This window comes from Apium graveolens, chromosome 3 (genome assembly GCF_009905375.1).
Source record: "Apium graveolens cultivar Ventura chromosome 3, ASM990537v1, whole genome shotgun sequence".
Classification (NCBI taxonomy): Eukaryota; Viridiplantae; Streptophyta; class Magnoliopsida; order Apiales; family Apiaceae; genus Apium; species Apium graveolens.
Genome location: NC_133649.1, coordinates 90,785,160 through 90,807,204, shown reverse-complemented (window position 1 = coordinate 90,807,204; position 22,045 = coordinate 90,785,160). Strand labels below are relative to the sequence as shown.

Genomic DNA, 22,045 nt, shown 5'->3' with positions numbered 1-22,045 from the left:
GACTATTAACTACAACTTACAGTCCTTGTAGCTTTACCAGTATCAATGGATCAATCTGAATCCATAATGATTCTTAACAAAATCTTTTACCAGCTTATCCTCAGCTTTTCTCAGAACTTCAACTAACTGTGCTTTGACCTGCATCAGTTCTTCATCTTTACTATCACCAATTTGATAAATGGTTGTTCTGAGAGCTTGAATTGATGTTCTTTTAAGTCCATCACTAAGTCTGATAACTCTAAGATGTGGAGAGTTTTCATTATAACATAAGCATCTTCCTTTCATAATAACTTCCACCTTAGCAGAATTCTTCAGCATAGGAATTTCTCTTCCATCATCTTCAGTAATCATTGGTATATACTGGGAAGTCTTTGTACCAGAGATTCTAAGTAGATCTCTTATAGCCTTCAAAATGTATTCTAACCATCTTCTTGTAACATCAGATTTTACTTCCAGAAGATAGTGAATATGTTGAAGTTCTCTGACAGACTTCTTTAGCACATCAGTATCAGCTAGTCTGTAAGTTAGTCCATCATTGAGAAATAAAATCAATTTCTCCTTTAGATTTTTCTTATCATGAGCATCTATCACAATTTGAGCAGACAGCACTTTGTCAAGGTGCTTTTATTTGATTTGTTCATATGGTTTTTTCTGTCAACATGAAAGGATCTCTTAGAGTAACTTATACTCCTGTTTGTATCTTCTTTTCATCAGAACCTAATCCAGCTCTATCTTTAGGTTGCTTGGCTCTTAACCCAAACATTGCGAGTTGATTAATCATAAGATTGGATTTTGGTTCAACTGGAGTAGCTTTCTTCCATAATAGCTTCTTCTTATCAGCAATTGTCATCTTTTTCAAATCAACTTGATCAGAATTTGCTGTTTCTTCTGTAACTTGCTGTTCTTCATTCTGAACAACTTGAGCAGTGTCGGAGGTTGTTTTAGATTCTTCAATTATCTTTCTTCTCTTCAGAATTTGAACAGTTTCATCTTCTATCAAATCATCATCATACATTGTAGTTTGATAGACTGGAACGGAAGAATTTATCTTTTTCTCAATCTTTAAAGGTTCACCAACCTTTTCTTTTCCCTTTGACTTAGGATCAATCTCGGTTTGTGATCTAGTCTCGGACTTTGAAGTCTCATAATTTGACTTTTCCCTGATCACAATGCATTTTTCCTTAGGCCTTGGAGGTTTCTTTGCATCAGAAGCTTTAGACTTAAGATTTGTCTTCTCAACTGCAAATCTAGCTTCTTCCTCCTTGAGAGTTTCCAAATCCATTCCTGGATTTTATTTCATAAATAATCTTCTAGCTATCTCCTCATCAAGTGTCTGGATTTTAGGATCTTTGTAATAAACAGTAGTCTACTTCCCCTTTAGCTTCAGAGTTTGTAAAAACTTCTGAGAGTCTTTAGATCCTGACTGAATCAGAATATCAGAACTTGACTTCAGACTTTTAGCATTCACAGCATCAGAACTTGACTTGTTCTGTGTAGAATATTTTCCTTGAACTTTTCCTTGACCTCTACTCTTATCAGAATTTCCCTGGTCATCACCTTTACCTATACTCTTATCAGAGTTTCCCTGGTCATCACCTTTATCATCCTTTTTTTTCAGTATTTGAGTAGGTGAGCATTTGGAGTTAACTACCTTCTCCCCCTTTTTGGCATCATCAGGAAGTAAGAGAGAGAGAGAAGAAGTTCAACTGAAGATTGTATTTTATCCATTTGAGCTTTCTGAGAAGCTTGGTTAGCCAGAACCTCATCAATTTGGGCTTGTTGCTTCTCTTGAATCTTCTCAATGGCTTCAATTTTCTCAAGAGTAGGTCTGATATATCTATTATTGTCAAGCTTAAGCTGTAGATCTAGCTTATCAGCATGTTCCTTTAGTGTATCAACCTTTTCATGAGTTGAAGAATGTAGACCTTGAACATGATTGGTAGATAGAGCAGTGATCTTGAGTTGTGTCTTTAAATCAGCATTTATGAGCAACTCATCAGCTTTAGCAATATGCTCTGGCAGAATGTTAGAGCTTGGAATGAAATCAGTGTCATTCCACTTCTTGGTCCACTCCACACCTCTGTGAGTATCCTCCCAAGGAATAGGTGCTTCCTTTTTAACAAATATCTTCACCAATGCTTCCTTGCCTAGTATGGGAACTGGAGTCTCAACAGAAACACTGTCTTCAGAACTTGAGGAAGACTCATTATGTTCTGATAGCACAACAGTGTGTGAAGCAACTGGAGATTCAGGAACAGCTTCATTTAAATTCTGAGCATCAGAATTTATCTCCAGAGCTGGTATGGTTGGTGTAGATGGTACATCAGCATTTAAAATTGGAGAATGAGTTGGAGATTGCTGAGCTTCTGTAGATGGAGCTTCCAGATAAAGAACATTTGGTATATTCAAATTGTGAATATCGATCTCAGAGTTTTCAATTTGTTCTTTAGCATCATCTGTAGTGTTAATAGGAGATACAGGAGGGGTTACAACTGTATTAGTAGCAGTGTCTTTGGCTTGAGCTGGAAGGGCTTCAATGATAATTGGTTCTTGTGAGATCAGAGATTCCTGATCCCCTTCCTCAGCTTCTTCAGTATCTTCTGATGGAGCCTTATCTAAATACCTCCTAGCCTTCATTTTCTTCAATCTCCTTGCCAATGAAAGAGTTGCTTCAGCAGTAACAGAACTTACAGATTTCTTTCTTTTCAAAGTATCAGAACTTTGAGCTGTTGTTTCTGTCTTAGAAGTAAAATTCTCAGCTTCAATTATCACAGGTTCTGATGCATGAACCTGTGCTTTAACCGTTTCTTCTTCATCACTATCAGAGTCATCTCTAAGAATCATCTTCCTTCTCTTTTGTGGAGGTTGAGGAACAGACTTTGTCCTGGAAGATGAAGATCTGATGGTATGTGCTGATGATTTAGGTTGAAATGATTGAGTTGATGGTTTGACAGATGTCCTGATGGTAGATTTTGGTTGTGGTTGAGAAGTTTGAGGTGTTTGGGTAGTGGTGGTAGGTGCTGATGGTTGAGGTTCAGATGGTTGGACATCAGGATATAGTGCAGTGTATGTAACTGGATCATAGATTATTAAGGCTTGTTTGACAGATAAAGGTATTTGGAGGGGTCTCAACACAGCCTTCTTATTATCAGTAGATAATAAGTCATTAAAAGCTCTTTTATCTAGTCTAAATGATGGAAGTAATTCACTAGCTAATTGGGGCTTATCAGCACAACAAAAACTATAAATAAGCTGACAGAATCTAGCAAAATAAACAGTGTTCCTATCTTCCGTCATCCTATCCCCAATAAAGCCTAAAACAACACTTGCATAATCAAAATCAGTTTGATTAATGAGAGCATACCCGATTTGTTGACTGAATATAGGGATTATATCGAAATTAGAACATTTGTTTGCAAAAGCCTTTATGATGCAGTCAAAAAAGAAACTCCATTCCCTCCTTATGTAAGATCTCTTCAATTGACCCAGCTTTGCCAATGTCTTTTCATACCCCAGACTGGCCATCATATTTTGAAGAACTAGCTCCTCAACAGTTGTATAAGCGCAATTCTCAGGCAACTGTAATGCTTGGTGAACTATAGCCAAAATCATGACATGCTCATCCTCCCCTGTTGTAAAGATAATACTTGGGGACCTTTGAGCACCACCATCATCATAGATTCCACTTCTCCAAAACTCCAACACTTGGGTTCCAGAGATTTCTTCAGGTTGGGTAAAAGCATACCCAATATCAGAATTAGCAAGGAAATCCTGAATAAAGTGAAGTTCCGATAGAGCTTCAGCCTTGCTAAGAATAAACGAGTAGTTGTTAGGAACAAACTTAGTTCCATTGAAAATCAAGTCTTTTGGTGCCATCTCTGTAAGAAATTAAGTGAGAAAATATATTGCTCGAAAGGTGTTTGTGAAAATGCCTGTAAGAAAAACTGCTGCAGCGAATATTAGTGGGTGAGAGAAAATAATAGAGATTAAGAATAAAAAAGTAAGTAAAAGATTATAAAATCTTTTAACTCCTATATATATACTCTCTCCACTCAATAGTTATATTTTTGAAGCATGGGATACACTTTACACCTGGCAACGTGTGCACAGTCAGTAAAAAGTTAAAGCAGGAGTTAATGGGCACATAAAATAAGCAATAATTACCGTGCACATGCATTTTTCAGGACTTACACGTTTACCACTAACCCTTAATGAATATGAATGTTTTTATCTCACCTAAATATTCTAATTAAATATGACTATTTCAGTTTTTTATCACAAATAAGTCAAGTAAAGAATAATGCCACGTAAGCATCAAGGATTCCATCAGGATTTAATATCAGAACTTAACTTATATCAGATTTCAACAGTCATCAGAATATGGCTTATCAACTCAAAAAGTGAATATCTTTTTATGTGATTCTTCATACAAATACTGACGTTATTCTTCAGAGTTTAATCATTAGAACTTCCATCAGAACTTGTCCTCAGAATTTATGCAAATAACACTTAACAGTTTGTCAAAAACAACTTAATCACCATAGTAATTTTCATCATTCATATGGAGTGAAAGTGTGTGCATTCAGCAGAATATTAGATAAAGATTAAAGTCTGATAAACTTCAGTATATCTTAGAAATAAGGCATAACTAAGAAAAGTACTTAAAGTCTGTCATCAATCATGAAGTCTACTATAGAACAAATTTATGCAAGAGTCCACCTCAACTGTTTGTACTCATTTTATGCATCTTTTGAAATTCCTTTTTACAGTGGCTTTTCAGTTTAAGTGAGTCACGACTGCTTATCAGAATTTATGTTGTTGTCAGAGTATTTCTCCAGTAATTAGAGAATATGAAAAGTCACCAAGAATTTTTTTTTCTAATGCATATTACTTAATACCAGCAATGCACTTGGGTCTTCCCTTCCACATATTTACTCTAGATCTCAAAGGAGTACCTGACTTTTATTTCCTTTTCTTTTCTTTTCTTTTCTTTTGATAAGTGAGGCTTATCTGCATTTAGTTCATCCTTAAGATTTACTGACATCAGAATCTAACAGATAAGAAGCAAGAATCTAGTTTGTGACTTAATAATAAGATACACAAAGTAAACTTGACTAAGCTCAAAGTCAGAATTTGCTTGTGTTAATGAGTTTCCACATAAACAACTAATTCAGACATGAGATTTCTAGTAAGTTAAACTACTAGGTCAGCATCTAGCATAGTTATCCTCATTGGATTGAAAAGTCACAGAACATTCAAAACACTTATCAGAGTATATAGATCCACATCAGATAACAATCAACATTTAATGAATTTTCAATTTAAGAACAGATTTCATGAAGATAAGACAATCTGTAAACACTGATCATAAAGTCTGATGCATGAGAACAGAAACTAAGCAGATTTAGAGAAAGAACCTGAAACCATTCCAAGTTCATTTACCAGTCTTGTAAAAGTAGCTTCACATAGTGGTTTTGTGAAGATATCTGCTAGTTGTTGATCTGTTGGAACAAAATGCAATTTCACTGTACCTTCCATCACATGTTCCCTTATAAAATGGTACCTAATGCTGATGTGCTTTGTCATTGAGTGTTGAACTGGATTACCTGTCATAGAAATAGCACTTTGATTATCACAGTAAATAGGAATTTTAGAAAATTCTAACCCACAATCCAGTAACTGATTCTTCATCCAAAGAATATGTGCACAACAGCTTCCTACAGCAATATATTCTGCTTCCGCAGTTGATGTGAAATTGACTTATATTTCTTGCTAAACCAAGAAACCAATCTGCCTCCAAGAAATTGGTAGCTTCCACTTTCTTTGGTTCAATCTGAGATAGAAAAGAATGATAGAGATATTCATTTGATGTTACAGTTCTAGTTCTGACACCTGCTTCAGGATCTCCAATAATTAAGTCAGGTGTATGTGACTTGGTCCACTTCCTTGCAGATTGAAGTTGACTTCTAGAACTGGATCCTCCCCCATGATCCATGCTGTCTCCATCAACATTTTCTGATGCCCCCCCTGTAGTTATGCTCTCTGAGACTTCAGAATTTGACTTGGATCCTTCAGGATTTGAAGTATCAGAGTTTCCAGAATTATCAGAATTTGGCTCATCAGAACTAGGCGAATCAGAACTTGAAGAGCCAGTGTCAGGTTCTGATGCTTCTTGAGAGTCTTGAGATGTGGTAGGATCTTCAGCTTGCTCCCCCTGGACATGTGCATTTTCATCCAAATACATGAAAGTATTTCAGATTTGGCTTCTTTTTCTTCACCATCTCATATGGTGTTTTTCCATGCTTTTTTATGAGTGTTGCATTCTGTGTAAAACAAGCAGTCTGCACAACTTCAGCCCAAAAGTAGGTTGGCAGCTTTGCTTCATCAAGCATAGTTCATGCAGCTTCAATGACAGTCCTGTTCTTTCTTTCTACAACTCCATTTTTCTGTGGAGTTCCAGGTGTAGAAAATTCTTGTTTGATTTCATGCTCTTTACAGAACTCTTCTATGATTGAATTCTTGAACTCAGTGCCATTATCACTTCTTATAATTTTAACAGAATCTTTGACCAACTTATCCAGCTGTCTAACATGATCAGTTAGAGTAGATGCAGTTTCATTCTTTTTGTGCAAGAAGTACACCCAAGTGTACCTTGTGAACTCATCCACTATAACCATAGCATATTTCTTCTTTACAACAGATATGACATTGACTGGACCAAATAGATCAACATGCAGTAGGTGATAAGGCTCAAGAATTGATGACTCAGTTTTGCTCTTGAAAGAAGATTTTCTTTGTTTTGCCTTTTGACCAGAATCACAAAGGCCATCAGGAGCAAATACTGATTTTGGCAATCCTCTCACAAGATCTTTCTTTACAAACTCATTTATGTTGTTGAAATTTAAATGAGAGAGCCTTTTGTGCCAATTCCATCTTTCTTCAATTGATGCTCTACTCAACAGACAGATTGCAGAACCATCAGAACTTGTTAAAAGTCTGGCTTCATAAATGTTACCATGCATATAACCTTTCAGAACCACTTTGCCTTTAGAATTGCTTACAACTTCACAGTGTTCTTCAAAGAAATCCACATGATAACCTCTGTCACAGATTTGACTCACACTCAGCAGATTGTGTTTAAGTCCTGAGATAAGAGCTACTGTTTCAATGATGACATTCCCAATATTAATATTGCCATATCCCAGAGTTTTTCCCATTTTGCCATCTACATAAGAAACTCCTAGGCCATCTTTCTCCACAAAGTCTGAGAGCAGGGCTTTATTTCCAGTCATATGTCCTGAACATCCACTATCCAGTACTAGGATGTTTCTCCTGTTGCCCTACAATCACAAAGACAACTAATGGTTAGTTTTAAGGACCCGGACTTGCTTGGATCCTTTGGCCTTTTTAAGTTTGTTAGCATTAGCAGTGAATTTAATATCAGAGTTTATGCTAACATGCTGTTTATCAGAACTTATATCAGACTTTGCATCAGACTTTACACTAGAAGGAATTAAAGTAACTTTCTTCAAAGAAGGTTTTATTTGATAATAATCATAGTATAAACTATGATATTCCTTACAAGTATAAATGGAATTCCATAAACTACCACAATGAAACCAAGGATTTTGTGGCTTAAACCTAACAGACTGACTCTTAACTCCTGACTTAGAAGGTAAAGAGTTTATATTCTTATTCTTCCTGCAAAAAGAAGCAAGATGGTTAGAGTTTCCGCAGTTATAACATTTCTTTCTAAGAGCATTAGGAACAGGCATATAATTATTTCTTTTATTCATACCTTTCTTTCCATTCCTATTGTTCCTAGCTGCCTTTACCTTGTTGACATTCCTTATTTCTTTCAGCTTATGCTTAAGCTGCTTCTTTGTCATTAAGCCTATGTTAACTTCAACTGGTTTGTCATGTTCTAATTTGTCAGAAGTTGACTTCTCCTTAACTTCTGTCACAGACTCTTTCATCTTTTCAGAATCAGACTTTACAGTTTCAGCTACAAACTTAACAGGATTTACCTTTGGCTTAGCAGTTTGTTTAACAATAATTGGCTCAATTTGTTCAGTTCCTTTTTCACTTTTATCATCTCCATAACCTAAGCCCTCTTTCCAGTTTTCACTACTTAATAAATTCTGAGTTATTCTGCCAGAGTTAGTCCAAGTCCTGATAATCTCTTTTTCTTTTTCTAACTCAGTTTTGAGAGATTTATTCAATTTTACCAATTCATCTCTAACATAAAACGCATCATCTCTTTATTTCTGAGTTTGATGGAACATAACTAACTCTTTTTCTAAATAATCATTCCTTTTCTTATAAGTAAAATTTTCAGAAGTTAATCTTTCACATGTTAAAGTTTGATCTCTGTAACTAATAAACATGGTTTTAAGATATGATCTCAACTCAGTAATATTATCAGTATGAAAGGCATAAGTTATTTGAGGTACCTTTAATTCAGCAGTTCTAAGGCTGCCATCAGCATTTATCATCAAGGCATAGTTCACCTCATCTTCAGAATCTGAAGTGTCTGTCCAGCTTTTCTTCTTTGTGACAAGTGCCTTGCCTTTGTCACTTTTTTCTTTCTTACAGTCAGGAGATATGTGGCCTCTTTCACCACAGTTGTAACATTTGACATTTGAGTTATCTCCTCTGTCAGACTTTGCACCTTTGCCTTCAGATTTTCTGAAACCTTTCTTATCAGTACTTCCACCTTTCTTGGAAAACTTCTTTCCACTTCTGAATTTCCTGTAGGCTATCTTTGTAATACCCTTCACCATAAAAGCACACAATTTCATCATCTCTTCATCAGTATCTATTTCAGGTAAACTTTCAGTTTTTGAATCATCATCATCAGAACTTGATGATTTTGAATCAGACTTTATGGTGAGAGCCTTTCCTTTTCCTTTCTTTGAGACAGCCACTTTGGGGAATTCCTCCTCAGCCTTAAGAGAAACTGTCCTTGACTTTCTCCCATATCTCTTGCTTCTTTAATCCATCTCAAGTTCATAAGTCTTGAGCATACCATAAATTTCATCAAGAGTAGTTTCATCAAGAGCATAGTTGTCTCTTATAGTAGTAGACTTCAAATCCCAACTTTCAGGAAGAGCTAAAAGAAATTTTAGATTTGAATCGTCAAGATCATATTCCTTGTCCACTAGTGAGAGATCATTCAAGAGTTTGACAAACCTGTCATATAAGTCAGTTAATGACTCATCACATTTTGAGTCAAAGTGCTCATGCTCTTGAGTGAGTATAGTCATCTGGTTCTTCTTGATTACATCAGTTCCCTGGAATCTTGTCTCCAAAGCATCCCATATCTCCTTTGCAGTTTTGCAATGAATTACCCTGTTTGACATGACATTATCAATGGCACTATGCAGTAAATGCCTTACCTTTGCATCCTTGACAATGGATGAGATATCTTCAGCTGTATATTCATTTTTCTCCTTTTGTATGGTCTTTGCTGGCTGATCTGCAACTACAACAGAGAGCTTGGTTGGCTTATGTGGTCCTTCATTAACTCTGTCAAGGTATTCTGGATCTGTAGCTTCCAGAAACATAACCATCTTCACTTTCCATATGGGGTACTCAGAAGGTCTCAGTATGGGAACCCTAATAGTCTCATATCGACTATGGATTTGAGTGTTTTTAGTTTTTTCAGTTTTGGTGGGCTTGGTTGGATTTTCTGCTTCTTCGGACATGATTGTTTGGATCTTTACTGTATGTGTGTTAACAAATAAGCTCTGATACCAAGTTTTAGGTCACACAACACTGTAGAAGGGGGTTGAATACATTGTAGAATACAATCAAATCGATTTCGAACACAAGTAACAGTAAACAGATATATTCAATATAATAAACTCTGTTACAATGGAACTGTTCTCTCTCAGTGATGAACAAATATCACGAGAGCTGCTAGGTTACAATGTATGATCTTCTCGATAATGATAACACATATAGTGTAAACCTATGTCTGTGTTTATATAGTACACAGTTACAAGATAACTTCTAATTGATATGAAATATAATTCTGTCTCCTAAAATATATCAATCAGATATCTTATACAATTCTTTCAGTCCTCTAACTATTTCCATGCATATCTTCTTTTGTATTAGTCTCGATCTTTTTTCATGTAAATCAGCTTCCTTCCTTAACTGTATGTCTTCCCGTACTTAAGTTCTGATATCTATCTTCTGATATTTATCTTCTAATAATCTAAGTTCTGATATCCTTAAGTTCTGACTTCCAGTATGTACTGATTCCAGTAAGTACTGAAATTTTCTGTTTGTTAAGATCTGAAAACTAAACATGAAACATATTAGACATGACATCATAAATATATCTAACAAAGCAGTTTCATCACGTAACTCAACATGCAAGTAAATCATTTAACTCATTAAAAAAATTCGATGTAGTCCCTGAATATTAAAAAGAAATTCACGCTGAAATTGAGCAGCACTTTAAGGCCTTGTTTGGTTAGGGGGTTGTGAAAGGAAGGGGTGGGGTGAGTTGGGTTAGGATGGACTAGGATAGGTTGGGTTAGATTAAAGTGAACCCCTACCTTGTTTGGATTCAAGGGTTGGGAAAGAAGAGGTTCAACCCTCACCATGTTTGGATGAAGGGTTGTCATGTACGGGTTTAGTACAAAATTTAAAATTAATTTTTTATTAAAAATGTAAAAGTTTAAAATTTAAAAAATTTATCTTAAACTAAAAACTAAATTTTGTTCATGTTCCCAATAACAAATTTTAGAAAATATTAAAAAAGTTATTAAAAATATATTTAAATAGATTCCAAAGTTGAAGAGGATAAAATTATTTTATTTCTTTAATCTTGTTTCCAAAAAATTATCACAAAAGTGAATTTTTTGATAAAGAGAACACAAAATGAATGCAGTCTGTAGATAGCATACTATACATTCAGAGAGGTAAATGCAAAATCCACAACTATAATTCAAACATAGTAAAAATGATAAGGAGCAACCGATGGCTAAAATAACAATACAAAATGATACATAAGCAAGATAGGTAATTCCATTATCCGGTTGGAGCAAGCTCAGGTATTGAAGTACATCTTTTATTCTTCACAAATAGTGACAATTAGCCATGGCCGACTTTAGACATCATCCATATCTTCCTGGTACTGATGAGTTAAATTGGCATTACCACCTAAATCAAGAAAAATGGCATACTTAAGAAGGTATATATGAAATACCTAAATAACACATGACTAACATGTTAAAGTTTTATTTAGAAAGCAAAAAGACAACTGCAATTTCTCAACAGTTAGGCATGTCACATAACACATGAGGTAGGAAAAAAAATGAACCAAGATTTAAAAGTGTTAGTGAAATGGGAAGACATTTGCAGTAAATAAACATATTGATTTGTGCATTAGAGAAAGATTGAAATACAGAGTGCATTTACCATATTCTTTCTCTAGAACCATCAACTAAGGAAATCAGTAAAGCACAAGTTGCAAATCATCTTACAATGAAAGGTGTAAATTTTTTGAGATGGCCTTTTACAAGACTCGAATATATAATTATAAGTTGTCCAGAGTTGTGGTATAAATATGTCTATGATAAATTGAGTTATACGGGCCCAAATGCCCACCATAAATTTTGTTCTTGCTTTATACTACAGAGCGTGCAGATTCTGCACATCTACATTGGTTAATCATCTAATAACATAATAAGAACATAATAACACTAGCAATAACATCAAACTCATGTCATTGTTACTCAAAAGTAATAATCCTGGAACATACTCCATAGATCACCATGCATATTTCAAAAAGTACTAATAACCCTCATCAAAGAACACAATTATAACCATTATTCACTAATTAGCACCGTAAACTATAAATATAAAACTCTTGGCATACGACAACAAGTAACCTTCACATATTATATTACACAAAAGTGATAATCATTAAAACAATCTACTTAGATCATAATACATATAACAAAAGTACTAAAAATTCTCATCCAAGAACACAAGCATAATTCACAACCATGATTCAGTTAATATTATTATACGCTTCAAGAGCCTCACAAGCCAATCGACAAATCCTCCACTCAGGTGAAACCTTAGCACCCATTGCTTCGTAAAATATAATAGCATTCACATTCTAATCCAACATAACCCACTTAACTCTCCTAAACCCCATTTTCACCGCTTGTTTCATAACAAAATCTAGAAAAGGCCATATCAAAAATCCAACTCAAGAATTTAGATAAAAGAAGCTAACTAAATCATGGAATTTATGAACATTAGCCATAGTTTTCATATATATAAAAACACGAGAGAGGCAGAGAAATGAAAAAAAATAGGGGGAGGGGAGAGAGAGAGATAGGAGAGGGCGATGAAGAGACAGAGAGAGAGAGGAAGGGCGATGGAGAGAGAGAGGAGAGGGCGATGGAGAGAGAGAGATTATATCTTCAGATACGATGTCGTGGAGAAAGCAATACCGTGTGCAATGGGATTAAGATAGCGATGATGGCCACCAAAAATGGTCAGCGCCAACACCTCGATTTGGAGGGTCAGAAATTTTTAGGTTCATGTTCAAATGTAACCCTCCCCAACCCTCGTTTGAACCCCATCAAACCCAACCCCTGATCTAAATTTTTTTCCCAAACGCGGTTCTTTCAAACCCGGTCCAACACATCCCAACACAGCCCAGTCCATCCCCTCCCAACCCCTCATCCAAACAGGGTCTAAAGGAAATTCGTTAAATATTGTTTTATAAGCTCCACGTCACTTGCCACGTAAGCAAATAATGTGTGAACTAATTATTAAATAACAAATAAATCATACAACTTATATCCAATTTGTAAAATACCATCGAACTCAAAAAACCTGCAATTTAATTATTAAGCATAGAAATATATTTCATGACCATGAACTAAGTTACAAATAATCGTAACTTAGATGTATAATAATTTTATTTTTTGTGCACACATATAAGTCTTACATGATACGATAAAGTAATAATCGAATTTATATATATATTTTTAATTATCTTAAAAAAATTTACCAGCGTAAACCATTATTATTATAATTTCAATTATCAATATATTATTATTCTTATTAAATAATATAAGATCTTAATTAATAAATTTATCTTATTATTAAAATTAACATTCGAATTAAGAGATAGATAATCAGATAATTTAACGACTTGATTGCAATTTTTTTGAGTTAAATGATTAATTTGGAAGTCGGGTCTATGTTAAAATTCTTAAAAAGTCACATCGGATTATACAACAGTTTTTTGTTTGATTATTTATGATTTTTAACGGTGAGGATGTGATTGAAATTTTTAAGTAATTTAATAATTTGACAACTTGTTTTTTTGAATTAAAACTTTTAACTGCCAATTTATCGTAAATTACGTGTTATTTTTACTATTTAACCCCATATGGGGTAAAGGTTTTAAAAAAATACATTTTATATACAAAAATACAATTTTTTAAATATACGCTTTTTTATGTTTGTATTTATAATAATATAATTTCATTTTTTTAAAAAATTGAGATTTTACAACCAAATTCAACCCAGTTTGGTGAAAACATAGAGTTGTATGTACATTATGATTAATTTTGGTTACAAAACATGTTAAAATTGCAAACAAATAAATAGAAAAATTAGTATACTAAACGCTGTCTAGCAAAGTTTATAAGCTGCTTATCCATTTTTAAGTCCATTAGTATTTATCAACCATTACTTGTCAACGCAACTTATTAATCGAATAAATAACTTATAAACTGATAAGTGAAATGTTGGTAACGACATATTTTTTCTTAACTTATTTTGATTTATTCGTTTTTTATTAACTTTTGTTTTAAAATATATGTTTGTAAATATTTTCTAATTTAAAACTCACGAGTTAAGATAATTATATTTAAAAATTATATATTTTAATTTATTTAAGTAATATTATTTCTGACTTATATGTAAAATTATCCAAAAATTTATATAACTTATAAATATTTAAGTAATTATTATCAGTTATTCATTTTAATAAATAAGTTAATTATTTTTGTTTTAAGATTTCCCCCTGGCACTAAAATGCTCATATTCTGGTCGGAGCGTGCCTGGCTGACTGAGCCGGGTAAATTATACGAAGTGTGTGTAATCTAATGGCTGAAGAAGAAGAAGATGATTACTTGGGCGACCTCTCTCGATTTCTCCCTCCTCAACCTTCTCTCCCTCCCAAACATTCCTCTAAAAAGGTACAATTTTTACTCCTTTACATTAATATTATTTCGTTTATTTATATTCTCACACATCAATTTTATAAACCCTAATTCATTCTCTTTAATTTCCAGGTTTCTAATAAACCCCCGATTCTACCAACTTCTAACAAGAAACCCAAAACACTAAATTGGCAAGAACAACGAAAATTAAAGAGAGAAAAACAACAAAAAGTAGAGGATCAATTAACATTAGCTAATATCGAATCAGCTATTCCCCAATCTAATATAGGTTTTAAAATGCTGAAACAAATGGGGTATACTCCCGGTAAGGCTCTCGGGAAAGAGGGTTCGGGTATTTGTGAGCCGGTGGGGATTGAGATTAGGCGAGGTAGGGGAGGGTTAGGAAGGGAGGATCCCGAGACGGAGAGGTTGAAGAGGGAGGAGAAGAGGGTTGTTAGGGAGAGGGTGAATGAGAAGGAGTTGATGGAGGAGTTTGGGAGTAGACGGAAGGAGGAGTGGTGGAGGAAGAGAGTGGTGAGGAGTTTTTGGAAAGGGAAGGGGGTGTTGGATCAGTTGGAGGGTAAGGAGCTTGTCGAGGAAGAGAAGGAGGGTGATGAGAAAGAGGGTGATGGAGAGGAGGAGGAAGAGAAAGTCATTACGGAGGAGGTAGGGTTTCTTGGTTTTTGTTTGTTTTTGCTACATTTATTTTATGTCGTGATGTGGAAGTTTTTTAACTGAACTAGACGACATTTCGTATTGTATGATTACCTAGTGCATTTCATATTGTATGATTAGCTAGTGCATTTCAAATTACTATATGTAGGATCGCTCCCAATTTGATGAGGTATAGTTGCATTAGAATAACGGGATGTATGGGTTTTTTGTTATGCTATCTAATAGGACACAGCTAGTTCATCTTTTCATGAACTGCTAGTTTATATTAAAAATGTGTCTCATGGTTTAGATCTTTCTTCTCTCGAATGATTTTTATTGTAGCATTGTTTCATCTCTTCAGAGTTCAGAGTAATACATGTTTTTCCTTGGTATTATGGGCATGTGTCTATTTTTTCTTTTCCTGTTGATAATTAATTAATTAAATTAATTGATTGTCTATTGTGTTAACACTCATCAAAGCATTATTTTAACTTCTCTTATTTCCTTAGCCTCTATATGTATTCTCTGGATAGTGCTAGATTATTCAATCAATATGGGATGCTACATGTATGAATGGATGTAACTCTAGTTGTTAAAAACTAAGAACATGGTTAACAATCACCTGGCTGCTGTCATCATTATTCTCAACAGACCATTTTGATGCATATGCTATGCTTTGATTGGAGTAGCTGTAGTCTGAAGTTCCATGCAACAATCTGAAACATGTACACTCGCACATTATAATGCCACTGATTCCTATTGTCTTGGTATTATCTTAAATAATATTCTTGCTGTCAAAGATTAAATAGTAGTGTCAAGTTTAGCATGCTGGGAGCAAAGAAGATGATGCCACATAAGCTTGTAGACTAAATTGAGTGTTTGCTTGTTACCTTTTGCCTTGACCTGCTGTTGATGCCACATACCTAAGGACATGTGATAAAGCTTCGATAAATGAGACTCCCTAGGTTGTTTCAAGAACTGACCTACATGTTGCACTGTATATGCAAAGTCTGTCCTAGTGCAAGTCAGGAAATAGAATTTCCCTACAAGGAATCTATAGAGAGTAGAGTCGGTCTATAGTTTCCCGTCATTAGCCCTGAGCTTGAGTTTAATTGGAAGAGGACTGACAACAGGTTTATAATCAGTAATAACATCATGCAATATTATTTTAGTGAACTTTGTTTGATATCAGTAAATGTAATTAATGAGAAAAGCTAAAACTGTAAACTCAAATATACTACCTGCACTAATTAATGCTGACTTGTTCTTGTTTTATATAACCTCTTGCTGAGAAGACTCAAAGCAATAATAGTAGTCGTCTAGTTTAGCATTCAGGGGAAATAAACATTTTGCTTCATACTCAAATAAAATTTGCGCAACTTTTACGATTGAGTTTTGGCTGACATTAGAGATAACTAGATTGATTTATCTATGTTACAGGATTTGAAAGATGTATTGATAAAGCTAAGGGATGAATTTCGCTATTGCCTCTTTTGCGGATATCAGGTCAGCAAGAAATTTTTTACTTGACGAAGTAGAGAAATACGAGTATTTTTTTATTTCAAGGTTAATATTATTTAATGCTATTTTGACACGTTGAAGTTCAGGTGATTGTATTTCAGTATTTATTTCCTTGCAAGTTGCAATTGCTTATATTATTCCCTTTGTAGACCACTTACACTATCTAATCTGTTTTTCAACCAGTATGAATCAGTGGAGGCTCTCAATTCCAATTGCCCTGGGATCGATGAAGATGACCACTAAGTTCAGTTTATTTGTCTTGATATATTCAGCACCACAACGTCAGAACTGGAAGAATATACGACACATCAACTTGCAAATGATGCTAATCCACCAAAGTTTATAAAAGGTTCTGGTCTTAATGCAAGTCCATTCCTTTCTGATAGGATAACAAAGAAGGAGCTGGAAAGGTAGAGAATCAAACATAGAGCTGTATAAGTATAACAAGTACTTTTCAGGTGTAATAATTTGTAGTCATGCTCAAGGAATCCAAATATTTCTAATATGTCCAAGAAATGCAAATTATGAATTGAAACAAAACTTGTATGAGTGTTGGAGCTGTAATGTTATATATATGCACTGCACATAAATTTGTATAAACAGTTGAGTTTACAATTATCACAGATTATTATATGTTTTTGCTGATGTTGAAGTCGTTCCAGTGATGTGAAAGACATCCGGGAGTAACTGATTTCAAGGATTTACCCATAAAAAGATTCCCGTCACAGAAAAACCAATTTTTTTTTTGTAGGAATGTACTTTATGTAAGATGAAGTTTAAATCACTGCGTTATGATTGTTTCCTTCAGAGGTATACAGAAAAAGAGATCTTTTAGAGCACTTTAAAGTGAATCAACTGCATTCTGTGTTTGTTAAAACTTGGTGCAGATTGAAACTAATTCAGGGGTCAATATGCAGCAATGCTCAATTATTTCTGTCTCCCACTCTGGTAAAGTAAACTAATTCAGGGGTCCAATGAAACTCATTGCGCAGACCTGGTTTTCTTATTCTGGACAAGTACATTGTACAAACTTCTAGCAACTAGCATTTCAATTAAATGGTAATTTCTGGAAAGCTGGTTGAAAAATAGTAGCAGGAAAAGATGATTCTTGGCAATTTATTTGAGCCATGTACTTGCTTTTTTAGTTCATGTATGTATGCCATTTTGTTCACATATTATGTTCGACCTCATTATCGATTTGAGAGGTTTTTAAGAAGATCCAAGCATCAATAACATTTCTATACTAACAATTGTATTAATTATTAAGGGGTGATCGCATATTGATCATAAATGTAGAAAAACTCTAGGCATGTTTGGATTAACAAAAAATTTCACATGAGAAAAAACATTTCAAGCCAAATCTATGAGATAAAATGAAGAAAATGATAATTACCTGCCTCCTAATCGTTTGACAGTCTAATCTTCTATGAATGCTTCTTCCTGTTATCTTTACAGCTTAGTTGGGTTTTTAGCTGAAGATGACACTCGTTTTATTCTAATTTTGCAAGGCAGTTTTTAAAAAGAATCAATTCTACTATTGATTTTCATTATTGTGATGGACATCATTTTAGTAATTAAAGAATTTTACGTTCTATTAAAATTATAGAATATTGATATGCGATTAGAAACCAAAATAATGTGGTACTATTTGATTATATTACCTCATAATATTCTTAAACATGCAGAACCAATCTAGCAGTCTCGACATGAATCATACAGGTGGTTTGGTCGACTTTAATCTTAATATGGTATTTTTTTTTCCAGCTTGGGAAATTGGAATACACCATGTATCATATTCCAGAGCATCTTAAGCAATGACATTCATCCAGTAATGGTTGTTTTCAACATCTAATCCTACTTGAAGTAATGTACCATGTATCAACATCTAATTATCATATAGAGGCTTTACACTCCTGACTCCTCATTATCAGGTGTAACCAGCTGAAAAATATGCGCAAGTAGCTTAATAACAAATTAACAATATAGATTACTATTTGAAAAATGTTTCAGTGACCATTTATCGATCAAATTAAAAGGAATAGATACTGTCAAAAATTTTAACACTTTAAAGGATCCGTTGTAAATTATATATCAAAAACAAATCATCAGGTTCTCAACAACTAACCCTGACTTCACCAGCACTCAACACCAACTTCAGCAGCTCGCCTTGGCTTGTTTTTTTCGTCGACTTCCAATTTGCCTGAAGCCAACAGGCTTCATTGAATCAGTAGAATCTATTTTGGTCTCCAGGCCACTTTGATCCTCGATCATTTCTTGGCTTTCCTTGATCCGTGAAGGTCGCCTCTTTCTGCCATTTTCCACAGTCATTTGAGGTTTGATACTTTGGTCGGACAGAACGCCGTTTGTCTTCTCACTCTCTTCCTCTTCTTCTACCTTCTCAGGTTCACTATTTACCTGATTATCATTCTTCGATATCTTCAGTGGCCTTCCTCTTCTCCTCACAGGAGCCTTTTCTTCCACAACACTGCCCATATCTTCACTAGTGCCAGCTATATTCTGTTTCTTCCCTTTACCTCTACTTTTAACCATCGTGCAACAACACAGAGACAAGTCGAAATACGCTATCTGCAATATGTAACATGTGTTTACAATTCCTTTGCTGAACATTCTATTAATCTATTCTATTTGAAAATAACACCTAAACTAATCAGAATAGAAAAGCATAGTAAAAAACTCAACAAACTTATGCCAAGATCCAATAAGAGACGATATTTAAATTTGAATAATAATAATAAGCACTTCACCTCTGAAATGTCAAGAATTTCACAGACTTGAGACCAAGGAAAACGATGTACCCAAATTAAAGCACAAGTCTTTCGAATCTACAATACAAGTAAAGGCTTTACACTTGTACCCCACTGAGAACCACTGTACACTAAAGCATTCAGTAAAAACTAATTGAACTCAACTTCTGAAGTAAGTCAAAAGAAGATATAATTCATATGTTCCTCTCGAATGAAAGCAAAGTAAAATCATAATTAACAAGCTAGAATCAAATCTTGTAATAAATTCTAGATACTAAGAACCAAAAACTACAATCACAAACAAAAATTATTTCTGACCACACAAGACATAAAAGTAGTGCTAACAATACTTCAAAACATGACAGAGATAACTATAAACACTGATGTTTAAACAGATGGATATAAATTAATAACATGTGAACAATAAAAATGGAATCTTTATAAGAAGCACAAGCATGACATGAGATATAGCTGATGTATGCAAACAAAGAATCAGAAAAGATTAGTAATATACCAAAAGAAGCTGACTTCAGAAGTCAAAGTCACAATCTTGAACTTCAAATCCAAAACCCCATATCTCAAATATGATTATAGTAGACCAAAAATAAAAAAGAACTAACCAAAAACCCATAAGTCAGATTGATTAGTAGTGTAAATGAATAACAAGATTAAGTGGGAAAAAAAGACTCAAGTGATAGTGCAAAAAAGGGATGATCTAGAAAATGAAAAAATGAGATTTAAAAAAGGAGTGGTTTAGGAAGTAAAGAAAATAATAGACATGCCATTAGAGGTTAAAAAAAGGTATGAGCAGAGGGAAGTGAGGGTTGAATACAAAGGAGTGGGGAGAATGAATGAATGAATAGTGATTGCAGAAAAGTGGAGGTGTATGTATAATAATATAGTAGTAGTATATGTGTTGTTTATAGTTTGCTTGGGACCTTGGAACATTAGGCAGGTAGAGGTGAAATGTGTAGTGTATAAATGTTGGAAGACCCGTGATTTAACCCAAGTATACTCGGCAAAAAACAATGGTTTATTTCATTTACCCGGCACTACCTCTTCATTTACTTCTTTATTTCTTTTGACTAAAACTTGCAAGGGTGGGCAAAGAGAGTGGACTAGGAAGATAGGTTATAATTTTATTTCTATGCTTCCTCATTATTTCCCCCAAATAAGAAACCCTAATTTTCTAATTTGGTGTGAAAACTCGTGGTTAAGACTCGTTGGTACGATGAAAATGCAGGGAAGAGATTTAGAGAGTATGTTGAAGAAGAATGCGGCTATCACATACGGGTAGAACCACCACTTGGACCTCGAGCTCTAACAGCGATTGAGAGCTGTAGGAATAATATGTTGAGCAGGTACACAGGTACAGGCGCATGATAGATCATCTGATCCAAAAACATGAAGCTGAGATAAGTGCTGTCAAGAAGAAGTAAGAATTCACTGTCATTAGGATGTTTGTGTTGTTCTCGCTAATGATGAACATAATTTCGGTGTTGTTGGACAGGAAACTATGGCCGGAGATGAAGGATACGCGTCCTTGGATGATAGGTGAATGGTGCACTTGTAGTTCCAGTGATGGTAGTTATTTTGTGATAGTTGTTGTTGGTAGTAGTTATTTTCAATTAGTTCTTGTCTTATGTATTCATCCCAGTTATTTCTTCCGTTTATGTAATATTAGGCTTCAATCTTAATATTAGTATACTCTTTATGTTTTCAATTTAATGTCAAACTTTCTCTTGGTGTAATCCTTTAAATTTCTGATTGGTGTGTGATTGCTAGCATTCTTATATGGCATAACAAAAACATGAATAATATAATATAGTGCGACAACATTATCTTATCAAATGGTCACATAAATATGGTCACAAAAATATCATCCAAAACGAACATAATCGACATTACATTATGTAATATCCTATAATTTTTAGATAATAATAATAAAAGAACAATAGAAAAAAAGTTTAAAATCAGATTAAGATTAGTATATTAAAACTTAATTAGTCTAATGAACCTAAAATTTGGATCAGATTTTAGTACGGATAAGTAGGTGGTTAAGAAATAGGGTTTATATCATTATAAATACATCATATTCGTCTTTCTCGTTTTTATTGATAAAATTCGTTCATCATTTATACACAAATAATAGCAATCTTGTATAATTCGTAGAAAATTTATCGTAAGTCAAAATTCGTTGATCCTGGACTTTTCTGAAAGGTATTTCATTCTCTTTAACTTTCGTGTTTCGTGTTTTCCAAGAAAACGCCATTTAGATGGTCAAAAAAAGTAAATACAGATCTGGTCATATTTTGAGGTAAGTTTTCGATCAATTTTACTAGAATTTTCTAAAATATGTGTTACGTGTGTATATTTAATTATCAAAATATGGGCTAAGTGATAATATATTTGAGGTCATATGTATTATCTTATATGTGTTGTGTTCCCTATAATTTTGGATCTCTGATTTGTGCCACGTGTTAGGTATGAAATGCAACACAGAGAGGGGGGTGAATGTGTTTTCTTGACTTTGAATTATCTTTCTTGCTTATGGAAAAAATAATTTGTATGAATTTTTAGAGATAAAGTAATGTAAAACACACAACAAAATATCAAAAACTCACTTGATTTATTAAAATCAAATTTGTTTTTCTACAAATATGTGTTCTTAAATATAAGAACTCAGCTACAATTCTTGAGAGAAAATTCAAGATATTTCTAGATCGTTTGTTACTTCTAAATAAAGGACACGTGACATACTTTATAGATCAACATGCACGGGATTACAAAACTTGCATTAAAATGGACTAACACAGTTTCTAAAGCTACTTTGTATATTTTTCATTTCTAGTGTTAGAAAATCTGTGCAGAATCTAATAGGTCCGTGACCATCCTTGT

The 22,045-nt window shown here is 34.0% G+C and overlaps 1 protein-coding gene, 2 long non-coding RNA genes and 1 pseudogene across 3 annotated transcripts; 2 read left to right on the top strand and 2 right to left on the bottom strand.

The window, feature by feature from the left end:
* The window catches only part of LOC141714431 (uncharacterized), a 149,935-nt pseudogene that overhangs the window by 53,028 nt on the left and 74,862 nt on the right, over positions 1-22,045 (bottom strand).
* Positions 14,083-17,027, top strand: LOC141712591 (uncharacterized). Its single transcript, XM_074515578.1, has 4 exons — positions 14,083-14,243; positions 14,340-14,873; positions 16,302-16,367; positions 16,566-17,027. Exons 1-4 carry the CDS (start codon positions 14,151-14,153, stop codon positions 16,623-16,625), a joined length of 753 nt encoding a protein of 250 aa, XP_074371679.1. The 5' UTR covers positions 14,083-14,150; the 3' UTR covers positions 16,626-17,027.
* On the bottom strand, positions 18,346-19,886 carry LOC141710818 (uncharacterized). Its single transcript, XR_012571072.1, has 2 exons — positions 19,662-19,886; positions 18,346-18,968 (listed from the first exon to the last, which is right to left on the bottom strand). It is a non-coding gene; the product is annotated as an uncharacterized LOC141710818 (long non-coding RNA).
* On the top strand, positions 20,323-20,870 carry LOC141710817 (uncharacterized). Its single transcript, XR_012571071.1, has 2 exons — positions 20,323-20,582; positions 20,658-20,870. It is a non-coding gene; the product is annotated as an uncharacterized LOC141710817 (long non-coding RNA).

Bases quoted from the DNA above. Each gene is read 5' to 3' on its own strand.
- LOC141712591 (XM_074515578.1), top strand. From the start codon at position 14,151: ATGGCTGAAGAAGAAGAAGATGATTACTTGGGCGACCTCTCTCGATTT. The intron at 14,244-14,339 runs GTACAATTTTTA...TTTAATTTCCAG, and splicing joins CCAAACATTCCTCTAAAAAG to GTTTCTAATAAACCCCCGAT. The intron at 14,874-16,301 runs GTAGGGTTTCTT...TCTATGTTACAG, and splicing joins AGAAAGTCATTACGGAGGAG to GATTTGAAAGATGTATTGAT.